The 21,731-nt window shown below is 44.3% G+C and overlaps 1 protein-coding gene across 2 annotated transcripts in view; it reads left to right on the top strand.

The window, feature by feature from the left end:
* The first annotated feature begins 5,108 nt into the window (after positions 1-5,108).
* Positions 5,109-21,731, top strand: part of LOC134395031 (lateral signaling target protein 2 homolog) — a 31,700-nt gene continuing 15,077 nt past the window's right edge. For both annotated transcript variants that reach the window (XM_063120986.1, XM_063120985.1), the window contains exon 1: positions 5,109-5,196. In XM_063120986.1, coding sequence (XP_062977056.1) covers positions 5,155-5,196 — 42 coding nt within the window. In that variant the 5' untranslated portion in view covers positions 5,109-5,154. The remainder of the gene's footprint in view (positions 5,197-21,731) is intronic.

Below are 21,731 nucleotides of genomic sequence, written 5' to 3'. Positions count from 1 at the left end.
TCTCTGGAGAGGATTCCAAACTCATTTTAGAGGCATCTAGCGAACACACAGGCAGGCTGATTTACAGCCCAATCCTAGGTATATCTACATAAAGATATACTTACTCCTAGGTAAATATATATAGGATTACAGCCTTAAATACTTTCTTCTTACTAGAATAGAAACAGAGAAATACAGATAAGGTGAGTTAGTCACGCTCAAAGCAGAGATCTCGCATATACTTGTACTTTTGGACTATTTAAAAAATAACTGCTATCTAGTATATTTTACATATGTTTCTTAAAAGAGTGAGCAGTAATGTCCTTATTGTCCTACAAATTTTAATTGTAATCAAATACACTAGTTGCTCACCTCAAGCTCATCCCCTGGGTTGTCTTTAAGTAGAGACAGGATTTTAGTAAGACTCATCAGGGATTAGTGGGTTGGGCCAAGTTAATTTAGGGTGCAATCCTATGCATGTTTAGACAGAAAGAAGTCCTTCAACTCCCAGCATGCCCCAGCCAGCATGGCTGGAGTTCTAGGACTTTTTTCTGATTAAACGTCCATAGAATTGCACCCTTAAGCTCCTGTTAATTTCAGTGGTGTTCAGAGTTCATCCATAGGCTATATTGCAATTATGGCTACTGAGGCTATAATCCGATGGGACTTATTTCAGCTAAGCATACTTAGAAAATAATGGGACTTACTTTGGCATATAGGATTTTGTTGTGTAATATATAAGATCATAAGAAGAGCTGCGCTGGATCAGAGTAGGGTCTGCCTAGTCCAGTATTCTATTCAAACAATGGCCAACCAGCAGCTCATGGGGAAACCCAGAAACAAGACATATGTGCAACAGCAACTGATATACATAGACATACTGCCTTGATACTGAAGGTAGCATATAGCCATCAGGACTCGTAGCTAATGATAGCCTTATCCTCCAGGAATTTCTCAACTCCCCATTAAAAGCCATCAAAACTGGTGGCCATCACTACATCTTGTGGTGTAGTGCTATGTGAAATTCTTTTAACTGGCCTGAATCTCCCTCCAATCAGCTTCATGGGATGACCCCGGGTTCTAGTATTATGAGAGACGGAGAAAAATGTCTCCCTATCCACATTCTCCAGACCATGCATAATACTGAACACCTAACATATCTCCCCTTACTTACCTCTTTTCTAAGCTAAACGATCCCAGATGTTGCAACTTTTCCTCAGAGGGGAATTGCTCCAGCCCCTTGATCATTTTAGTTGCCCTTTTCTTGATTTTTTCCAACGCTTACAATATTCTATTTTAGGAGCAATGACTAAACTGTACGCTGTATTCCAAGTATGGTTGCACCATAGATTTGTATAAGAGCAATATGATATTGGCAGTTTTATTTTCAATACTTTTTCTAATTATACCTAACATGAGATCTGCCTTTTTCACACTAGGTTGACATTCTCATTGAGCTGTCTACCACAATCCCAAGATCTTTTTCTTGGTCAGTCACTGCTAGCTCAGTTCCAATCAGCATATATGTGAAGTTGGGATTTTTTATCCCAACATACATCACTTTACACTTGCTTACATTGAATCACCTTTCCATTTGATGCCCATTCTTCCAGTATTGCTAGTCAACTGTTGGGGTGGCGGACTAGTGGAGAAAAAATGCTTCAAAAAAGAAAACACTAACTTGTGAGACCTTCCCCAAGTCCTGTACAGTCACTAGCGGTGCAATCCTATTCCTGTCTCAGAAGTAAGTCCCTGTGGGTAAACAGCCTATGTTGTATTTTTGGACAATCAAGGGGCTATGGCAGCTTTCCCTAACCTGATGCTCTCCAGATGTTTTGATCTACAATTCCCAGCATCCTGACTATTAGCTATGCAGTCTAGGGCTGATGGGAGTTGGACTCCAAAACATTTGTGGGGCACCAGGTAGGCCTATGGCATCTTTTCTCATCTTGACATCCCTGACTGTTGACACCACACCCTCAGGCTACAAAATTCAGGAACAAATTTTGGTATCCTTTGCCTTCTACCCCAAAGCACCACATACCGTATTTCTTCGATTCTAAGACACACTTTTTCCCCCATATAAACATCTCTAAAAATGGGGTGCATCTTAGAATCGCGGGTGTATTTATTATTTCTTAGAATCAAAGCTTTTTTTCTGTTGGTGGTACTGAAATTAGTGTGCGTCTTACAATCAATGGCGTCTTAAAATCGAAGAAATACGGTACTTCCACAGTGTGCTAAAGAGGTGCTTGTATCAGTAGTTGGGTAGCTAAATGGTATTGTTAGGAAGTCAGCTCTAGTCTTGACTGTGGTATTACGTAAATTGCATCACATTATTTATTATGGTGGTATCTCTTAAGCTTCTTACCTACTACAGCAGAAGCTTTTGTTGAAACAGAAGATGACGGGAAGTATCCTCGGGGAAAAGAGAGATTATTATTATTTTATTGCCAGTGTTTTAGCTCAGGGACCATTCTCCAAAGGCTGGACTGGGTGGGACAATTCTAAAGTGAGAGCTTTTTTTTGTTTTTACACGTTGAAGAAATAAGATTTCATTAAACAAGTTGAAACAATTATGGACTTTTTAAACAAACAGAGATTATCTAACAAAGAAAAGGAGCTCTCAAACTTTACTTGTGAAAAACTATTTCCCACCAGTTCTAATTAATACATATGCAGAAAGGGTGCATGTTTACAGCCTGCCTTATCTCATGGGTCCTTTCCTCCAGCTGGTGTCCAATGAACTAGTTTTTTCTCTTAACACATTAGATACCTTGGCAAACAAGAAGAGGCATATTAATATCGAACTACTTTGATATTTTGTATAAATGTAGTATATAAATACTATAAATAAAAATAGATTAACCTCTCCAGCCTTATTATTTGCATTGTATTATCAATGCATTGTGCTCTCTGAACGCCTGACTCTGAGCACAGGTGTCTGTGGCAGTTTAAACAGGAAGTGACTACAGCAGCAGGAGCTCTTCCCTTCACCTACCAGCAAAACATCCACTCAGCCAACAAATGTACGATTGCCAGCAGAACCCCCAAAGCAAAAATTGCATAACTACTTGAGGAAATGTTACATAATTAGTTTTAATGCAGTGCACATGGGAAGATAGAAAGACACCAGTTTAAGCCTTACATCGGAAGTACATAATCTTCCCTAGCATTGTTACAAAATATGTCGTTTATAGTTGCTTACCAAATGAAATTAGTCATAATCTGAAGTTTTTTTAATTCAATTTATATCCCACCTATATACAGAATACCCTAGGCAGTAATAACATTCGGTATGCATATATTTATTATTCCTCATTGCGAGCTGACGAATTGGTTGCTGAACAAAACGGTGCCAGTTTGCAGATTAACATTGAAAATGTAATTGATTGATGGTGCTATATAAATAAATAATAATAATAATAATAATAATAATAATAATAATAATGGGGAGAACTCTGTGCCTGCCTGGTGGGTGTGCTGAGTTGTCTCAACCCTAGAGCCTGTTTGAAGGCCAAATCCGCAGCATAGAATAGTGCTTCAGAACAATCCAAAGGATGCCTTTCCTTCAGACTGAGTGTCTACAGCTAACCTCCACACAGTTGGCATTAGGAGACAACAATGGCAGGCAAGTATGAGCCCAGCCAAACATGTAGTACAACACATCTAGAGCACACCAGGTTGGAGACAGCTGATGTAGCTCTCAAGTAAGTTCCCCCCTCAGGCTATCCCTGCTGCTCTCTCTGTGGCCAATTCTGTCTCTGATGTTGGTCTGAGGGGCAATCCAAGGGGTCAGCAACCCAGCCAATGCTTCTCTCATTCTTGCCCTTCTTTATAATCGAGGCAGAACGCCTACAGGTGCAGCTGCTCCATCCCAGTGCCCAAACAGCTGTTTAGGGAATCTGGAAGGGGCAGTGCTCCCCTGTTATGTTTCAGGCACATGTACCTTGGTCTTGGGTTAATTCCCTGCATTCTATGCAAACAGCTATTGTTGAAATGAAATAAGCCCATACACTACTAGGTAAGAATCCTAAAGCCACAAAACCCTTTCCTTCAATAAATAAATAAAAAAGATGTATCTGTGTTCATTTACCCTCCTTTAGTAACACTGCTGTAGTCATTACAGAGGAGAAGTATGGGAATTGTTTTTAATATTCTTTTCAAAATACACAATTGAACTTTGCAGCTGGAGGCAGGTTGTAGGACATGGTCTGGATGCAACAGCCTGACATGAACTTAAGCAAGGCTGAATGTGGTCAGTTAGTGTCTGGATGAGAGACCGTTTGAGAAACCCTCAGAACACTGCCTTGGGTTCAGCCTCCGCCAACCCCGTGCTCTCCAGCTGACTTGGGCTACAACTCCCATCATCCCGCTGCCAGCATGGATTGGCTGGGGTGATGGGAGTTGTAGTCCAACCGGCTAGAGGGCGCCGGGTTGGAGAAGCTTGGTTTACAGGACTGAAAAGTGTAATAAATAAACCTAACCACGCCTGATTTTATTCTCTCCAGTCATGTGAAATGGCGTCCCTAACTAAGCCAGTCAAAGCGGCACGTGCAGCCTCTCATTTTTACCACATCTATTATGCCTACACCGAACTCAGCTTGGCTACTAACCCGGCCAAGCTCCACCATGCACCAACGGCCTTCATGGAAAAAGGAAAGGGCTGGATGATGTCCGTCCGGGCTTGGAGATTGAGCGTTAGAAAAGAGTCAGGCAGCTCCGTCTCTGGCTTCTCAAACTCGGAGCGATCCTGCGGAAGACGAGGAACGAATGTGCGGATGCAGCCCTTCCCGGCCGATCCGGTTTCACCCCGCGGGACGAGTGCTCGTTCGCAGGGAGCTGCAGTCGCCCTCAAGCCGTCCGGGCTGGGCGGAGATCCGACCCGGCCGCTCTGACACTGCGACCTGGTGCATGCGACGCCCCTGTCACTCCCGCCGAGCGCCAGCCGGGGGAGCCCATCCCGGCGCTCACTTGCCGACCCGGCCGCAGGAGCCCCGCCTCTGGGCGGTGCCGAGCGCCTCAATATCCCGCCCCGGGTGCCAGAAGCCCCGCCTCGGGGCGGTGCCTAGCAGTAGCCGCCCCGGGCGGAGAGCCCAGAGAGCTCAGGTGAGTCGACCGAAGCGCCAGAGAGCGAGGGTGCTTTCTCCGGCCGCTGCGCGCCTAGCCCGAGCCATGCTGCCCGCTGCTGTCCGGAGGTGGCTGCACAGACCCAAGGTGAGGCTGGATGTTCCTCCCGGCTACAGGAGGGACTCTTTGTACCCCGGGTGGAGGCTGCCGGGCTGCCTGCCTCCTTGCCTCTCTCCCGGATCCACAGCTCAGTCTCTGGGCCAGACCTGCCGCGGGGGCTTCTCTTTCTGCTCCCGGCTTGTCTCCTTTGGGGAAGCATCTCCAGTCGCCGGTCTTGCCTTCGCCGAGGGCAGCCTCTAGTCGCAGCTTCCTCGTCTGATCCGCTCCTACTTTCGGTCAAGGCTCCGAACGCAAGAGGCAGAAAAAGTTCTAGCTTTGACTTCGCCGAAGCGGTGTCTTCTTTTTGAACCTTTACCCTATCAGGGAGGAGGAGAAGCGGGGGCAGTGCTAATAATTATACTTCAGAGTGATAAATAGGATTGATTCATGCAGATGAGTTACTTCCCCAATACTTGAAGCTCCCTTCTTGCTCTTGTTCATAACCGGGGTGATTAAAGACTGAGAAAGGGGATCTCCCCCCCCCCCACCTTTTCAGTGCCTGCTTATGAATGAAATGGGGATTTCCGCGAGCGTAGAAAAGGGCGTAGGGGCTCTGCTGGGGTAACTTAGATTTACAAAGGTGTGCCTGTGTGTACGTGACTATGGAGTTGTTTCTTCAATTCTCCACCCGCTTTGTCCTCTGCCCCTTGTGCATTTCTCCGCCGTGTTGGTAAACTTGGTTCCTTTAAGTTCTAAGCAGATGAGGTGTTGCCGTTGCACTCAGGACAGCGAAGTGCGTGTGCTCCCTCCAGCGGCTGTTGTCTCAGGGTGTCAGGATTTCTGCTTTGATGGCCGTGGGACAGACTGGGGGGGGGGGGGGACTGTTCCTTAGCTCCAGGGCAAGCAGGTATGTGATGTGCCTCTTTTGCCCTGTCAACCTATGCCAGTAGCTGTGCCGCAAGACGTTCTCCCCACGCAAACAGCTCCGTTCCTGATGCAGCTAAAGAAAAGGCAAAGTTTGACAACTCCAGGTAGGCGTGGTTAATTTCCCTCCTCTCCAACATGTAACACCATGCTCAAAGCAGCCAGCAACAAAATAAGGGAAATCCAATCATACGATAAACTAAAAGCCAAAATGGTCCAATAAACAAGAAGCACGACAGATAAACAGCAAGTTTTAGGAGCCACCCAAACAATCATGAGGTTGGAATGGAAGTGTTCTAGTCTGATGTCTACATTCTGCGAGGGAGAGGGCTGGGGATGCCTGCCTTGGTAGCAAAAAGACCAGGTGTTTAGGAGGGGGCGATCTGGGATGGCTGTGGGTGGAGCTGAGGGTTTAACATCAATGTGAGATTTGGATTTGTGCCATCACTACTCTGGAAGGCTGAAACTGAAGGTGTGGGTGAATGCAACTGGCTCTACAGGGAGCCGTGTTGACTATTGGCTGGCAGGCGATTGATTTCCTGCTGACTGGTTTATGACTCACATTCCACTTGGCCAAGTATACGAAGGTGTAATTCAGCGAGAACAGTATTTGGTGTATGTCAGTAAACAATTAGGATTGCTTGCTGTAGTATAAGCAGGGATGGGCAGAGTTCAAGGTTGTGGGACTGACTTTGTTGTTGTTTGAACCCTGAAGTCTACCAACTAGAGCCAGGTGTAAAATAGTAGCTTAGGCAGGTGTATATAAGCGAAGAATGATGTAGCTGGGTGCCTCTGAGCACATGCTCAGCCCAGGAATTTGTGATCAGTATCAGGACCAAGATCAGTATCGGGACCAAGTCCTTTCAAGTACAAAACTAGTCTTGGTTTTCCTCACCACTGCCACCCACACATTCTTTTCCAGCAACCACATTTGGCGGGCAGGGGGAGGAAGCTTTTTAGTTGTTGCTGTTGTTAAACTATTGGGAGTCAGAAACTCTTGCTGATCTACTGCAAATCACCAAGCGATCTATATGAGTACATCCCAGTCTACCCACCCCTGGTCTAGGAAATACACCTAGGTCACTGTTGTGTGCCAAGACAAAAATTCATCTGAAATTGTCAGTACCACCTGATTTGCTATGCTGGAGGAACAATCATTTCTCAGAACTCTCTTGTCTTATGTGTGAGAGAGGAACACTTCTTCGCCAGAATAAAGCTGGAACAGGTTTGGAGAATTGCTTATGATCCAGAGAGTTATTTAGCAGGCAATGAATAAATAAGATTATTTATTTGTAATGTGGCTGAGGCAAACAAACACTAGTCATGGCCTAAAATGGATTTTGACAGGCTAGATTATTTGGAGCTGGAATAGTAAATGCCTACAGACTTTTGGATGAGATATAAATCAATCTCTGATTTTGGGGAATTGAATGTCAAGTTGGTGGGGTGGGGTGGGAGGCGAGAGAGCCATATGCTTTGTCAGTGGGTCTTGTCTTTTAGAGTAAATTAGAACATTATCTAATTTGAATTGTGCCCAAAAAATCACAGTAAAGCCTTTGCTGTGACATTTTTGACAAGGTTCCAATTGGAGATTGGATCTTTAACTAGACAGGCAACAGAGCGATCCAATCCATTAGCTCTTGTGCTATGTAAACAATGTGTAGCAACAAGGGTGATATTATATAGAGGAATTCAACATAAATGGAATGAGCTCGAAGACTGGGAAGATGAAACTCGTAGTGTAGGTGCTTGGATTTTGAGGCCAGTGAAGTAGTCAGAACTATGCCTGTATAGTAGAAGATGATTGGTTCCCTCTTATGCTTCTAATAATGAAGTTGCTTTTAAGTCCTTTCTGTTTAGTTGTTGGGGCTGAGACCAGGCTGGACCCAAGACATTTTGCTGCCTGAGGCAGAGCAGCAAGTGGCACCTCCCAATCAAGGTGCATAGTACCCAAGACTTATCAAGTTATGTTGACACTGATATTCCCAGAAGCACCTCTTTTCTCCACCCCACCCCCGGCAGTAAAAAAAAATACAACAATAATAAATTAACCAACAACTTGCTGCCCTTTCATGACATCTAAAATCAGCTGCCTGAAGTAGCTGCCTCACTCTGCTTAACAGTAAGGGCACATTTATTTTTTAAAAAGCTATTTTGGCTCTAGTGTATTCCTGTAATAGGGAATGAAAAATAAATTATTAAAGATGGTTTTTTTCCTTCTAGCACTGTGGTACCTTTTTTTAATTGGATTGTAAATTTTCTTGCTCTTTCTTCAGTAGTCTTAAAAAGGCATTAATATAGAAATGTTGGTAATAAGCAGGATTATTTACATCTGATAGATAAAAAGCCAGATGGTGAATTGATGAAAACATTTTAATTGGTGGACGATCTTCCTAATATGGAATATTTTGAAAATAGTGTCTAGATTTGAGGGCTGCAACTGACGGCAGAATCAGTCTTTCCGTTAGTATGTTCGCTCTTTATGGTTAAAACGTGTCATATTTCTTACATGAACAGGCACAGTCTCAACCTCAGCTGTTATGATAACCATCTCTTGTTCTTTAAAAAGGCATTTAGTTCCTCATATTTATTTTCCAATAATTTTCTTATTATTCACTGTAATCTATCTCTTAAATTTCCCGTTTATTATGAAGTCAAGCATCTGGAGCATTTTAGCTTTTCTGTCCTATCAATTATAGCGGTTCCATAATTTTGAGGGTGGCTCCAATATTTAATATTTATTATTTATAAAGTTGGCATCGTTCTGAACTGGATACCTGCGGTGTTGGTTTCAGCACGGCTTAATACACACACACAAAAGAGCAGCCCGCAGGTCACTATTGATTATGCTAGCATAATTCTAGCATTGTTAGTTACATTCGTGCTGGGATCTGCGTAACTAGTCCTGCAGGTGTTGTTTGATGACTTGGGCTAGATCTACACTACTGCTTTATAGTGGTATTGAAGTGCACTGATAACTTTGGGTCACAATCTACATTCCATATACCACTTTCATAGTGTTATATCCTGCTTTTATTTCACATCTGGCCTTGGTCCCACTGACACAAGAGAAATAAGCTGAAATCCCTGTACTCTAATAGGACTAGCCTACAGATTGCACTGCCCGTGCTGTGGCCAAGAAGAGGTACTTATGATTAAGATGGCAAACCTGAGTCTGGGTGTATTATTATTTACATTCGTATACCGCCCCATAGCCAAGGCTCTTCAGAGTATCACTCCAGAGAGAAGGAAATGGCTTGCATTACTGCATGTGATACACTATATATCTCTTTACGCACAGAAAACTAGACTTCTCCTTGAGCTCCGCTTTCCTACATGCATGGATTTTCAGTTCTGGCTTGTGGGGAACATTCAGTCATTTTTGTGGGAGGGGGTTGGCATTCAGTCATAGGACCCCACAGGACTGTGGCACAGCCCAGATACAGGCTAACCACCTCAGTGAGATCTAGGCCACAGTTACATGGAAAATGCTTTTCATGACCAGATATTTATCTATGAAAATACTACTGATTGTACGGAAGTGGTTCTTCCAGAAAACACTTGTACTGCCAGCTGGACATCTATATATCTCTAGTAGTTACCAACTCCTGAAAATCCAGTTCTTGTTGTTTTTACACTGAAGGAACCCAAAATAGGTTGTTTCCATTTACCACCAGTAATCTTTGGTTATGAATTAGGAGCCTAAAATTGGGGCTATGCTTCCTCTTCAGAGATTTCATAATCTCACTAGTTGAGTATTTTGTATAGGCATTTTTTATTTCTTAAAAAATGTCAACAGTATAAGCAGCAACAAAAAAACACCATCCCACTTGCCCTTACTGACTGCTTTCCCTGAGACTGAGTGAAGAATGCATAGCATAGAAATGAAGAAATGGCAAGTCAGTATGAAGGGGGGCAGGAGACGGGACAATTGTTTAGGTTTTTTAAAAATATAGCATTGTACAGAGGGCCTCAATGTAACTTTGTCTCAGCTGCAGAGACTCCAGAGCATTCGGATTTTTGCTTGCTGAGATCACATTTATTTGTGCATGAGTGGGACATAACTTATGTCTGTTCTGAATTTCCGTGGTTCAAAAGCAGCCTTCCCCAACCTACTGCTCTCCAGATGTTTTGGACTACAACTCCCATCAGCCCCAGTTACTATAGTCAAAGGCCAGAGATTATGGAGCTGTGGTCCAAAACATCTGCAGGTTTAAGAAAGTTGGTTCAAGGGATGAGGTCTGCATTTTCTTGATCATTGTGCAGTCCAGCAGATGAACAATTTGAATAGTTCACATGATGAGAATTGGCAGTATAAAAGCAGTTGCCTTTGTGCAAGGCAAGCCATGATAGCTACACTATTGCAGGAGTGTTGCTGAAAACTTCATCTGCATATAAGCATCCCTAGAGGCAGCCCAGTTGGCTTGTAATGACCCATAGCATGCTAATGCAAGATGCACTTCTAGTACAGGAGTCCCAAAAGGAGCAGTTGATTTAAAAGTGTTATGAACAATGTAAATAAATGTAGCTAATTATTTTAGGTTGCAGATGTGGCCTAAGACAGTGTTTCATGAGGTATGGGCTAATATTTTCGTTTTGGTTTTGGTTGGATTGCTGACCTACGTTGCTTGAAGTCCACCACACTGTGCTTGTCATGATTTGCTAAGACACTAAGGCTAAAATCTTATATTCTCTTACCTGGAAGTAAGTCCTATTGAACTCAGAATTACTTTTGAGTAGACATGTATAAGATAGCCCTGTTAAACTGCAATTCTATGCTCACTTCCTTGGGAAAATCTCCCAATGAACACAGTGGTAGGCGTTGTTCAAATTTAATACTTGGATACAAATTATTTTCAAAATTAGCAGGCCTGGATATTGATGTGTAGTATAAATAATGAGGAACAGAAATAGGTCATCACTGCATTATTTGGATAGAAGCAAGATTATTCATAACTTGCCGAGCATGTCTGCCTTCACACTGTTTTTAAGTCTTTCGGCATGCCTTTCTAGCAACGTGCTTTCTGTTTGCTACCACAGTATGGCTTAGTTATTGCTTTGACATAAACAGCCAATTTAATTCTTGCAGTAATGGATTCTGTATGGCACCACCCTTGTCAATGTACCTATGAGACTTACTTGTTTTCAGAAGCATAGGAAGTTGCCTTCTACTGAGTCAGATCATTGCGCCATCAAGCTCAGTATTGAGCGTTGACTGGCAGCAGCTTTCAGCATTTTCCAGTTTTCATAAGGTTTGAAGCACTGGGTTGTATCCAGTGCTAGTCCCACTTAGAGTAGACCCATTGAAATGAATGAGACTAAGGCCTTAGCTAGACAGGGCAAAATTCCAGGGCGATCCCTGGGATCATCCCTGTGCATTCACATGATTCACAGGGGATCCTGGGATCATGGAGGGATGATCCCTCCCTTGCCCTGAGATCTCACCCTACCCTTTAGGCCCAGTTTTTCATGGTCTCAGGCTGAGCCCGAGACCGCAGAATGTGTGGCTGGGCACTGCAGTTTGTCCCTGCTCCTCGCGAGAAGCCAGGACCTGCGCACAGGGCACAGAGCTCTCTGCACACATCGGGGGTGGGGTGGGGTGAGCAGGAAAAATATATATTTTTAAAAAATACTTACATTTTGCGCTTGTGCACTCCAGTCGCTTTAAAAATAAAAAAATGGCAGGTGCGATGCCTCTCCCTCTGAGGTCATCGTACGCCGCATGTGAACAGAGGGGGAGATCTCACGATAAAAAAATCGCAAGCTCTTCACAACTCTGTCCCACTAGACCACTAGGTCTAGCTAAGTCATATAGCTTTGTTAGCTATATGACTTAAGTCCCGTCCATTTCAATGGGCCTACTGTCACATTGGGAACAGCCCACTGGCCCTTGCCTATTGTTTTCATTTCTATCCTTAAGGGCACAATCCTATGCATATTTAGACAGAAAACAGACCTACAACTCCCAGCATTCCCCAGCAGCCATGTTGTCTAAACATGCATAGGATTGTGCCCTAAGCTTCTCACATGACGAAAGGTCACTGTTTCCTAGAATGCGTATAGTCAGATTATTAGTATTTGGATTCTGTCTCCTGGTGGTTCAGAGGTAGGTTGCTGAGAGAGAGAGCGCTAATTAATGCTACCCGGACAACCCAAGCTTCCAGCTCAGCTATGCTTCCTGTGCCAGTCATGGGAATGGATGTGTCATTCAGTATGCCGAGGAAGAAGGGATTCTGTGGATGACTGGTAAGAGGCTGTGTTGGCTAAAGTTGATGGGCTGGCTGTACAGGTCACTGTAAGGCCAGTCCTGACGAAACACACTATGGGTGTTTTTATGATCTTGTGTTTGTGATGAGCTCCAACGAGACAGATGAGTGGTCAGAGAAAATCAGAACCGACCAACTAGACAGTAGTAATCTCTGGAGAAGTTCTAAAAGTACTGCATTCTTTTGTGGCTTTTATTTCGATGGCAAAGGGTTTAGAGTGAGTGCTGGCTAAGAGAGATCTAGAAAGATCAGGAGAGGTGAGAATTCCTCTTTCTTTATATTTACATACACACATCTTACCCTGCTCTTCAGTCCTTCCCCCAGGGGTTCCCAGAGTGGCTCACAGTGTAAATAATCATTGACATAGACCAAATAAAATTGTGACACATCGTAACATTAAAAACCAGCAGAACAACAAATAGATGTTAGAACAATATAAATCCACATCCAAGCAGGGGATCAAGCATCTGCTAATGCAAACATCTAAAATGCCAAGGCAAATAAAAATGCCTTCATCTGGCACTGAAAGGACATTGGTCCGTGCCCAGCGAGCCTTCCTGGGGAGAGCATCCCAAGAACAAGGTGCCACCACCAAAAGTCCTATCCCACCTTGCCTCCAAGGGCTGTGGGGGACACACAGAAGGGCCTCAGAAGAAGATCGCAGCATGCAGGCAGTTTCATGTGGGAGCAGGCTGTCGTTCCAGTGTACAGGCTTTAAAGGTTGAGAGTAGCACTTTGCAAGTTTACATTGTTCCCAGAAATGGATTAGGAGCCAGTGTAGTTGCTTTACAAATGGTAAGATACATTCCAAATACCGAGTTCCAGTCAATAATGGCTGCGCTAGCTAAAGTTTCTGAACAGTTTTCAAAGGCAGCCCATATACAGCACATTACAGTAATCAAAATGGAGTGTTATCAGAGCATGAATAACTGTAGCCATGCTATCTCTGTCTAGGAGGGGTCATAGTTGGAAGCCATAGGAGCCATTTGAACTTCCCAAAACAAGGCTGAATCTAATAGCTCCCCCAGACTACAAATATGATCCCAATTCTGAATGTACCCCCATTCAGAACACACTGAACCTCACTTTCCTGGTCAAACCAGATTACCTCTCCCCAAATACTTTTGCCTTGCCTGGATTGAGCTTCAATTTATTGGCCTTTGTCTCAGCATTTCCGCAGCTTCACATGAATTTAATGAGAAAGAGAACTGCATGTTTTCAATATCCTCTCCCTCCGCCCCATGACGTCTCTCAGTGGTTTAATCGGGAACAAAATATTGACCCTGGCACCGCAGAACAAAAGCACCCTAAGACAGAGCACCACCTTTTGGAAACAGCCATCCAGATCAGAACAGAGCCACGGAAGCGACGCAGAAGCCCCCAGTCCCCACTTCAGACAGCTGTTCTAGAAGGCTACCATGGCCAATGGTGCTAAAAGCTCTAAGGCAAGTGGCAGAGTCAGAGGCCCTTTCCACACCTAAAGATTATCCCAAGCAAATGGAGGGATTGTCCCTGCCTGCTCCCGGGATCCCCTGTGTGTCATTTAGATGCACAGGGATGATCCCGGGACGATCCTGGGGAAAAAGGCAGGTATAGAAATGGCCAGAGTCACGCTCCCCATGTCCTTCTGCAGCAACTCTGTTACCTATTAGAATACCCAAAGCTAGAAATTAAATTGAAATGGATCCAGATAATTGGTGTCATCCAAGAGTGTCTGGAGTTGCACAGCCACCCCCTACTCAAATCCCTTGCCCCAAATTTGGCCTGCACGTTATCCCAAACCAATCTGTGGAGCCGCCTGGAGCTCCTCGAAGGAGTGGGGCATAGCCTCTGAGCAGGGCCGGATTTACGTACAAGCTAAACAAGCTACAGTTTAGGGCCTCACATTAGAAAGAAAGAAAAAACACGTTTACAACATTGCCACCAGGAAACCATGAACATCATACAAAATGAAGACCTCTTCAGTGGGGGAATAGTGTTATGTGGTTGGGGTCAGTCTAAATTATCTCCAGGGATCCCTTACTCTGTGCCTCTGATCGCAAAGAGATTGAGGATTTCCCCCAACTCTGTTACTCTTGAAGCATATTATATTGTTTAATTGTGTTATGTGTTTGACAAACTCTTAAATAACGTGCACACATATAACTTGCATTTTTAATACCTATATTACAGGACTATCAAATTCTGTTTAATTGTACAGCCTTTATTTTGCATTTTTAAAAAACGTTATTTGTTGAAGAAGAGGAAAGGGCCTCATTCATGTGATAGCTTAGGGCCACAACAAGTTTAAATCCACACCATCCCCCTGAATGAGTCTCCTCTGAAGTTATCCCTGTGGTTATAGAATCATAGAATAGTAGAGTTGGAAGGGGCCTGTAAGGCCATCTAATCTAACCCCCCGCTCAATGCAGGGATCCTGATCTGAGACTGGAGATTGCTGCACGGCAGCAAGAATTGGCCCATGCTGGGAAGAGAAGCTACTCTTCTCATTGCAGGCAGAGTAGCTTAGTGCGGCCCCTAGGGGTCATCACGTGAAGGCAGCCACGCTTCCTGGGCAGGCTGAGTCCCTGTCTTTGCCCAGCACCTCATGAAACCAAGTAGCAGCTGCACCATCCAGCTCCTGCTTAGTCCCTTTCTATGTGCTGGAGGAGGCATGGAACTCTGTGCCTCTTCCAGCACAGAGACCGAAAAAGGTGTCGGGGGTGGGGCAGATGACATTCAGTCCTACACACCTCTGATGTCATCTAGGCTGCAGTGGGCCTGGTGGAAGGCAAGCTGCCCCCACCCACCCTGAAAAAAGTCCTGCACCTGATTTTTTTTTTTTTAAAAAAAAGCATCATGGTGTAGAGAAACTGGTTTTGGGAGTGACCACCCTCTCTCACAAAGAGACATTTTATCACCTCCTGGTCCCACCCTGTCAACCCACTCCAGTTCAATATAATGTCCCTGGAGAGGCAAAGCTCGAGCAAAGAGGTGGTAAGACCCTGTCCTCCAAGCATCTTGTCTATGTCCTTGGCAGGGCTGGGCAGAGGGGGGCAGTGGGGCCAGTTGGCATGGGCCTACGATTTTGAGGGGGCCTGCTCCGAGTCCCCCTGGCAGAGGCAAAGAGATAATCAGAGATAATCTCTTCTCCCAGGCATTTAACAGCATATGCTGGGTTTTTTAACTGACCCCAGAATAGTTGTGTTTAAATGGATATTGTCTGTTTTTGTTTGTATTTTATGCTTTTTATGGTTTTAAATTTTGTATATTTCTTTTTAATGTTCACTGTTTTTAACTTTTGTAAACCGCCCAGAGAGCTTCAGCTATGGGGTGGTATATAAATGTAAATAATAATAATAATAATAATAATAATAATATAATGGGAGATCCTTTGGTATAGATTTGTTACAAATTTGTTACATTTGTGGACTTCTTGATTTTTGTAGCACTTTAAGCAGTTTGATGAGAATGAGTTGTCACAAAAAGCTAATCAATTTCAGCTGCGATACCCAAGTCATATTTCAACTGACATTCAGAGTGAAATGCTTCTTAAAAATTTTTTTGATGTGAATTTCAAACTTGATGCTGTTTTACCGAAGGAAACTTATGGTCAAATGTTGAACTTGAGATTGGGCAATATTTCTCCAAATGTCCTCATCGTATTGCTCATTTTTCTGTCATTGCCAGCAACAGTGGCCTCTAATGAGAGGAGCTTCAGTGTCCTAAAACGAATCAAGTCATACTTTCGGTCCGCAATGGTGCAAGAACGTTTGAATGGATTAGCAGTTTTAAACATTAACATTGACAAGGCAAAGTTGCTTGATTTTTCTGATGTTGTTGATGAATTTGCCCAAAGAAAAGCACGTAAAGCATTTCTGAATGTGAAGAAGTGATCTTAGATACATCTTGAATAAAAGTGCCATTACCTTTTTAAAAATATAAATCGTTCTAGTTCGTATGTATTTAGAACTAATTAAAAATACTTAATGAGCAGTTTGAAACTGGACCTACATTTCCCATCTGGCCCGGGCCTATTACCAGCTTTGCCTGGCCCTGGTCCTTGGGCTTCCGTCACTGAAACTCATCCAATAATACCTTGTTCTCTGGACACATTCACCGGCACTGCCGTCAAAGTAGCATCCAAGCAGATGCCAATCTGAGCTACCTGAGCATCAGGCACGCTTAGCAAACAAGCCACCACAGGCCTCAGAGGGATTTTAACAGCTCACTGCGGCCCAGGTGGAGAAGGCCACGCGCCGCCTGAAAAAGCTTTGTGGGGCAGCACTGTGAGGATGTAATGCGTCTTGGGATGTTGGCCTGGGTTCTGGCACCTCTTGTTTCTCCAACTGGTAGTTTTGGCCAAGGAAGTGCTGTTTTCCCCCCTATAGAACTCCATGTTTCTTGGCACTGATGTTCACACCACCCAAAACTTTTGCTGTTCTCACAGCTTCTGAGAAACTGAGGCACCAAGTAAGCCCATGATAAACCTAGCATCACAGGAGAAAATCTTTGTAAAAGTTCTAATTTAACACAGGCCTACGTTTGACCCCTTCCCACTAGCCTCCCACAACCTGGCATGCTCCAGAGGCGTTGTACTACATCTCCCATCACCCCTGCCAGCACAGCCAAAAGTTTGCTGGCTGGGGATGATGGGCATTATAGTCCCACACTCCTAGAGCATGGCAGGTTGTTTGTGGAAGCTGCTTCGGGCCGTGCTGTTTCTCTGGCTCTTGATCTAACTGCTATGTGAACTCGAACTTGCATCATCAGCTAATATTTGGGTGGAGGCTGCTGGCTGTGTGGAAGTGCGCTGTTTGTGCTTCTGTGATTATCTTCTTGTTTGCGAGAGCTTCCTGCCCTCCCAGCATACCTGAGAGGGGTGTGCATATGACTTCATGCCACGAGGCTGTGCACATCCTGAGGTGGCTGTATGATTTCATTTTCTGTTCATGCTGCACAAAACCACTACAGAGTCAGCTATTTCAAGGATGATCCCACATGTCGCTCCTGATTATGTGAATTTGTGGTCCGGACTGAAGTTGGTTCTTGGTTTCTTGTGGTCTTACCTGTCTGGGTCAGATTGGAGGCAGAAACGGAGGTTCTGCCTGACCAAGAGTGCTAACCTGTCTGTGTTGTCTCCTTGAAAGGCCTTTCCAGACAATAGTATAACTGGAAATCCTTTTGAAAAAGAAACTACATCATTGACCATGTGCATCCAGTGTCACAGTAGAACATTGCATTGGAGGTGGCTAGCCTTTCTGTGGTGAATGGCACTTAGGACATTTTTTAGGAACAGGTCTGGTGCCCCATTACTGGTTTTGCACAGGGGGATGTACAGGAGGACAGTGGCACACACCTTGCAAGGAAATTTAAAACTTCAACACTATCGCAGCTTTTAAAGCTCAACTAAAAACTTTTCTTTTTCCTAAAGCTTTTAAAACTTGATGTTGTGCAGACTTTATACTGTTAGTTTTACCCTACCCTGTGCCTGCTTACCCTACCCTGTGCCTGTTTGCATTCTCTTCCCCTCCTTATTGTTTTACTATGATTTTATTAGATTGTAAGCCTATGCGGCAGAGTCTTGCTATTTACTGTTTTACTCTGTACAGCACCATGTACATTGATGGTGCTATATAAATAAATAATAATAATAATAATAATACTGAAATGATGGGACAGTGGATGGGGAGCGATCGCTTTTGTGGCTTACTGAGGTTGCTGCGGGCTTTAAAAAGAAGAAGATTGCTGGATGAGAACCTATCTCTAGTTGCCGAAATGCCTCTTTCACAAGTGGCAGAGTTGGCTACCTGGCTTGCTTGCTGAGGAAGCCTGGCTATGGTGATGTGTTTGTCCCCAGTGGGAATGCTACAACAGTTCATGAAGGATTCTGAAAGATTAACTATTCTTACATCCCTTTGGCCTCCTCTAGTAGCTTGGGATCCTGGCAGTACTATTTGTTCCCGCTGGAGGTGGGGATCATTAGAGGACACCATCAATGGTTACCAATGAGCCCGCTTTGTGTGTGTGTGTTTGTTTCATTTACATGGGCAGACAATCCAACTGTAGCGTTGTACTGGTTTCTACTCTTTTGAAGACTGCCAAGAAATTATCTGCAGTTGGCATTTGATTTGCCCTTTGATCAGTCCGAAGGCCTGTGGTGGGTAACAGGGTTTGTCTGTAGCAGCAAAAACGCAGTATGCTGTCACACCTCCTTAGATTATTTTGGTTCATTGTGGCACGAACGTGCTCAGGCAAGAGCCTATTTTGTTATAAGCCTGAAGTGGATGGAGAGGTGCTTTCTCGCTGAGTGGCTTTAGAAGCCAAGGGATGTAGCTAATGTCCAGTATCTGAGGCAGTAAGCCTGTTGCAGGCAGTAAGCCTGTAAGGCAGTTGCTGGGGAACATAGGTGCGAGGGTGCTGTTGCACCATGTCCTGCTCATGGGTCCCTGGTTGACAGCTTGTTGGCCACTGTGTAAACAGAATGCTTGACTAGATGGACCATGATCTCATCCGGCAGGGCTCTTCTTATGTTCTTATGTTAGATCTACTTAACGTAGAACTGTTGAAATGAATGCTAGACTAAAATTGGATACATCACATTGGATACAAACCCAATACTCCTAGAAACTCTTTCTAGATTACTCATCCTGTTTATTGCAAAGATGAAGAATCACTAACCTTTGAACATAACCTGTGAGTGACCCTTCTAGTCAATAGAGCCAGGGGTGTGCAGTTAGGACACTGTCTGCTGTCCAATGGATCCATTTTCTTCTAAAGCTGCTGAAAGGGAAGGGCAAATGCAGAGGCGCTTGTGCGAAGTGAGTTGCTTGCTACTGGCTATCTGGCACCTTTAGAGCAAGAGTTTGAGATTTCTGGCTTGGCCCGCGAGGTTAATTTACTCAAATATGCTGACTCTGCTGGCATGCGGTGGTGATAATCTTGCATGTATTATTCTTGCCTTTGCCTGTTCCTATTTGGCAAAGCCTGTTATATGTAATTGCATGGTAGAGATAGTAAGGACTGTCTTGCGAAGAGGTCCAGAAAACTTAATTAGCGCACACACATTTTTACTACCTTGCCTGGATTAGCCACTTGTGAGCTGAAAGGAAAGTTTCAGTACCCAAAGAACTTTAATTCCTAGAGCTCATCAGGAGAAGCCTTGACAGGTAGTCCCACTTTAAATTGGTTTGGTTTACAGTGATTCAAGGACATCTGATGCCTTCTGATGCCTCTGATGGCGTCATTTCTGGTATCAAAGACCTACGTCATGGGACTCCGAGGGGCTGTGGCTCAGGGGTAGAGCAAATGCTGTGCACGTAGAAGGACCCAAGTTTTGATCCCTGGCATTTTCCAGGAAGCCTAGAAATATTCCTGCCTGAAACCCTGGAAAATCACCTCCATGCAGTGTCAACAATACTGGGCTAGATGGACCTATGGTCCGACTCAGAATAAGGCAGCTTCCTATGCTTGATGTGTTAAAAACTGCATGGGAGATGTGGGGAGTCACATTCCAGAAGATCAGTGAACCACACTGTGGCCTAATGAACCCTTTTGTTTGGTTTTAAGCCGGAGTTAAGGACATGTCCTTGAAACTCTGCATTGTTGGTACCTTGCCCCCATACGGTTCCATCTCATGAACAGTTTGTATTTGGCATCTCTTTATAATTCTCTAGCAACCATGACTATTCTCTTCCTAATGCCCATCCCCACCCCCTTGGGCCATCCATTTTTGGAAAGGCTCATTTGGCTGCCTACATACAATATCTGATAGTGGAACAGACTGCCAAGGCAGGTGGCAGCTTGTCCTTCACTGGAGATATCTAAACAGAGGCTGCATGGCCAGATGCCAAGGGTGCTGGTGTTCAGGGTGGGCGACCTGTAGCCTAATTTCATGCGGGCCTCGCATTACTTCTCTACAAGCAATCAGTTCAGACCTCTAGCAGCAGCCATTTCCCCCTCCCCTGGCAGCCTGCTGGGCTGGGTAGAAGGGGATATCAGGGTGAGGGAGAGAGACGGGGGTGGCAGAAAGGGAGAAGAAAAGGGTGGTCTGCCCACTGCTGACTTTGGCCCAGCTCATTGCAAATATGCATCCCCCGACAGGTTGCATTGTAGATCCTGCATTGAGCAGGGGGTTGGACTAGATGTCCTCCAAGCTCCCTTCCGACTCTAACATTCTATGATTCGGTTCAGCTGATGTGATAACTTTCAACTCCTTTGATCATATTGTATTTTTTTGTCTCAAAACCAGACATGATATCTTGATTTATGTGGATTTACTGTTTCCTTTTGTATTTTACATTTGTATCATGTTGATAAATTCAATTAAAAAAAAAAGAATTCTGGTAAAAAAGGGGGGAAGGGGGGAGCCCAAAAGCTCCCTGGCAGCCTGAACCAAGCACTGACACTTCTGTACAATGAGCTTTTATTTTTTTTATTTATTTTTGCCATGAAGTGCCACCATCCGCCTCTCCTCCTCGGCTTGCCACCTTGTTTCTTGCTTCCGCCCATCTCCCATGGTGAATATTTCTACTGCTTTTGTAGACCACTTGTTGAATTGGGAAATTTTAAATCTTGATTTGTGTGTGTGTGTGTTTCACAAAGTATCTTTTCAGCCCACTATGGACGCTTAATCACTTTTCTCGCCTTCTTCCTCCCATCCCCCACGTTCTTTTTTTCAGCTGTTATTTGCCACAAATCGGCTTAGAAATCAGTCATCTGGAAAGCCCCTTCCATCAGGCAGGCCTAGGCAACTTCAGCCCTGAGGGTCACACCAACATTTTTCTTCTGCCAGAACTGTATTACTCTTTTCCAAAAACAAATAGCACAGAATTGGCCGTGTGTGTGTGTGTGTGTGTGCGCGTCTGTGTATGCTTTGGTGACCTGGATGTGGTATAGAAATGTAATAAATAAAATAATGTAATAAATAAATAAAATTAAAGATTTTCTGTTGCTTCTCATTGACATAAAACCCAGCTACTGGACTGGATATGACAATTCCAGAACTACCTAAACATCTTTTGTGCTAGATCTCTGTAACATATGTTAAAGGTATAGATGTGAATGCATGTGTATAATGTCTGACTATGCAAGGTCACTCTCCTAAAATGTAGTTCTGGTGATGTCTTGGAACTTGAAATAGATGTCAGGGCTGGCCCTCTCATTAGACCAGGGGTGGGGGACATGTGGCCCTCCAAATGCTCTTGGACTTAAACTCCCATCAGCCCTCACCATTGGCTGTACTGGCTAGGGCTGATGGGAATTGCAGTCCAACAACTTCTGCAGGGCCACACATTTCCCACCCCTGCATTAGACAGAGTGAGGAGGCAGGGAGGAGTAACAAGGTGATGGAAGACAGTGTGTGTGCTACGCGGCCTGCCCTGGCCCTCCTAAGCAAGCACGGATTGAGAGACT

Source organism: Elgaria multicarinata, chromosome 3 (assembly GCF_023053635.1).
Source record: "Elgaria multicarinata webbii isolate HBS135686 ecotype San Diego chromosome 3, rElgMul1.1.pri, whole genome shotgun sequence".
NCBI classification, from domain to species: domain Eukaryota; kingdom Metazoa; phylum Chordata; class Lepidosauria; order Squamata; family Anguidae; genus Elgaria; species Elgaria multicarinata.
The sequence above is the reverse complement of the archived record's forward strand: the minus strand, read 5'-3'. Positions and strand labels throughout refer to the sequence as shown.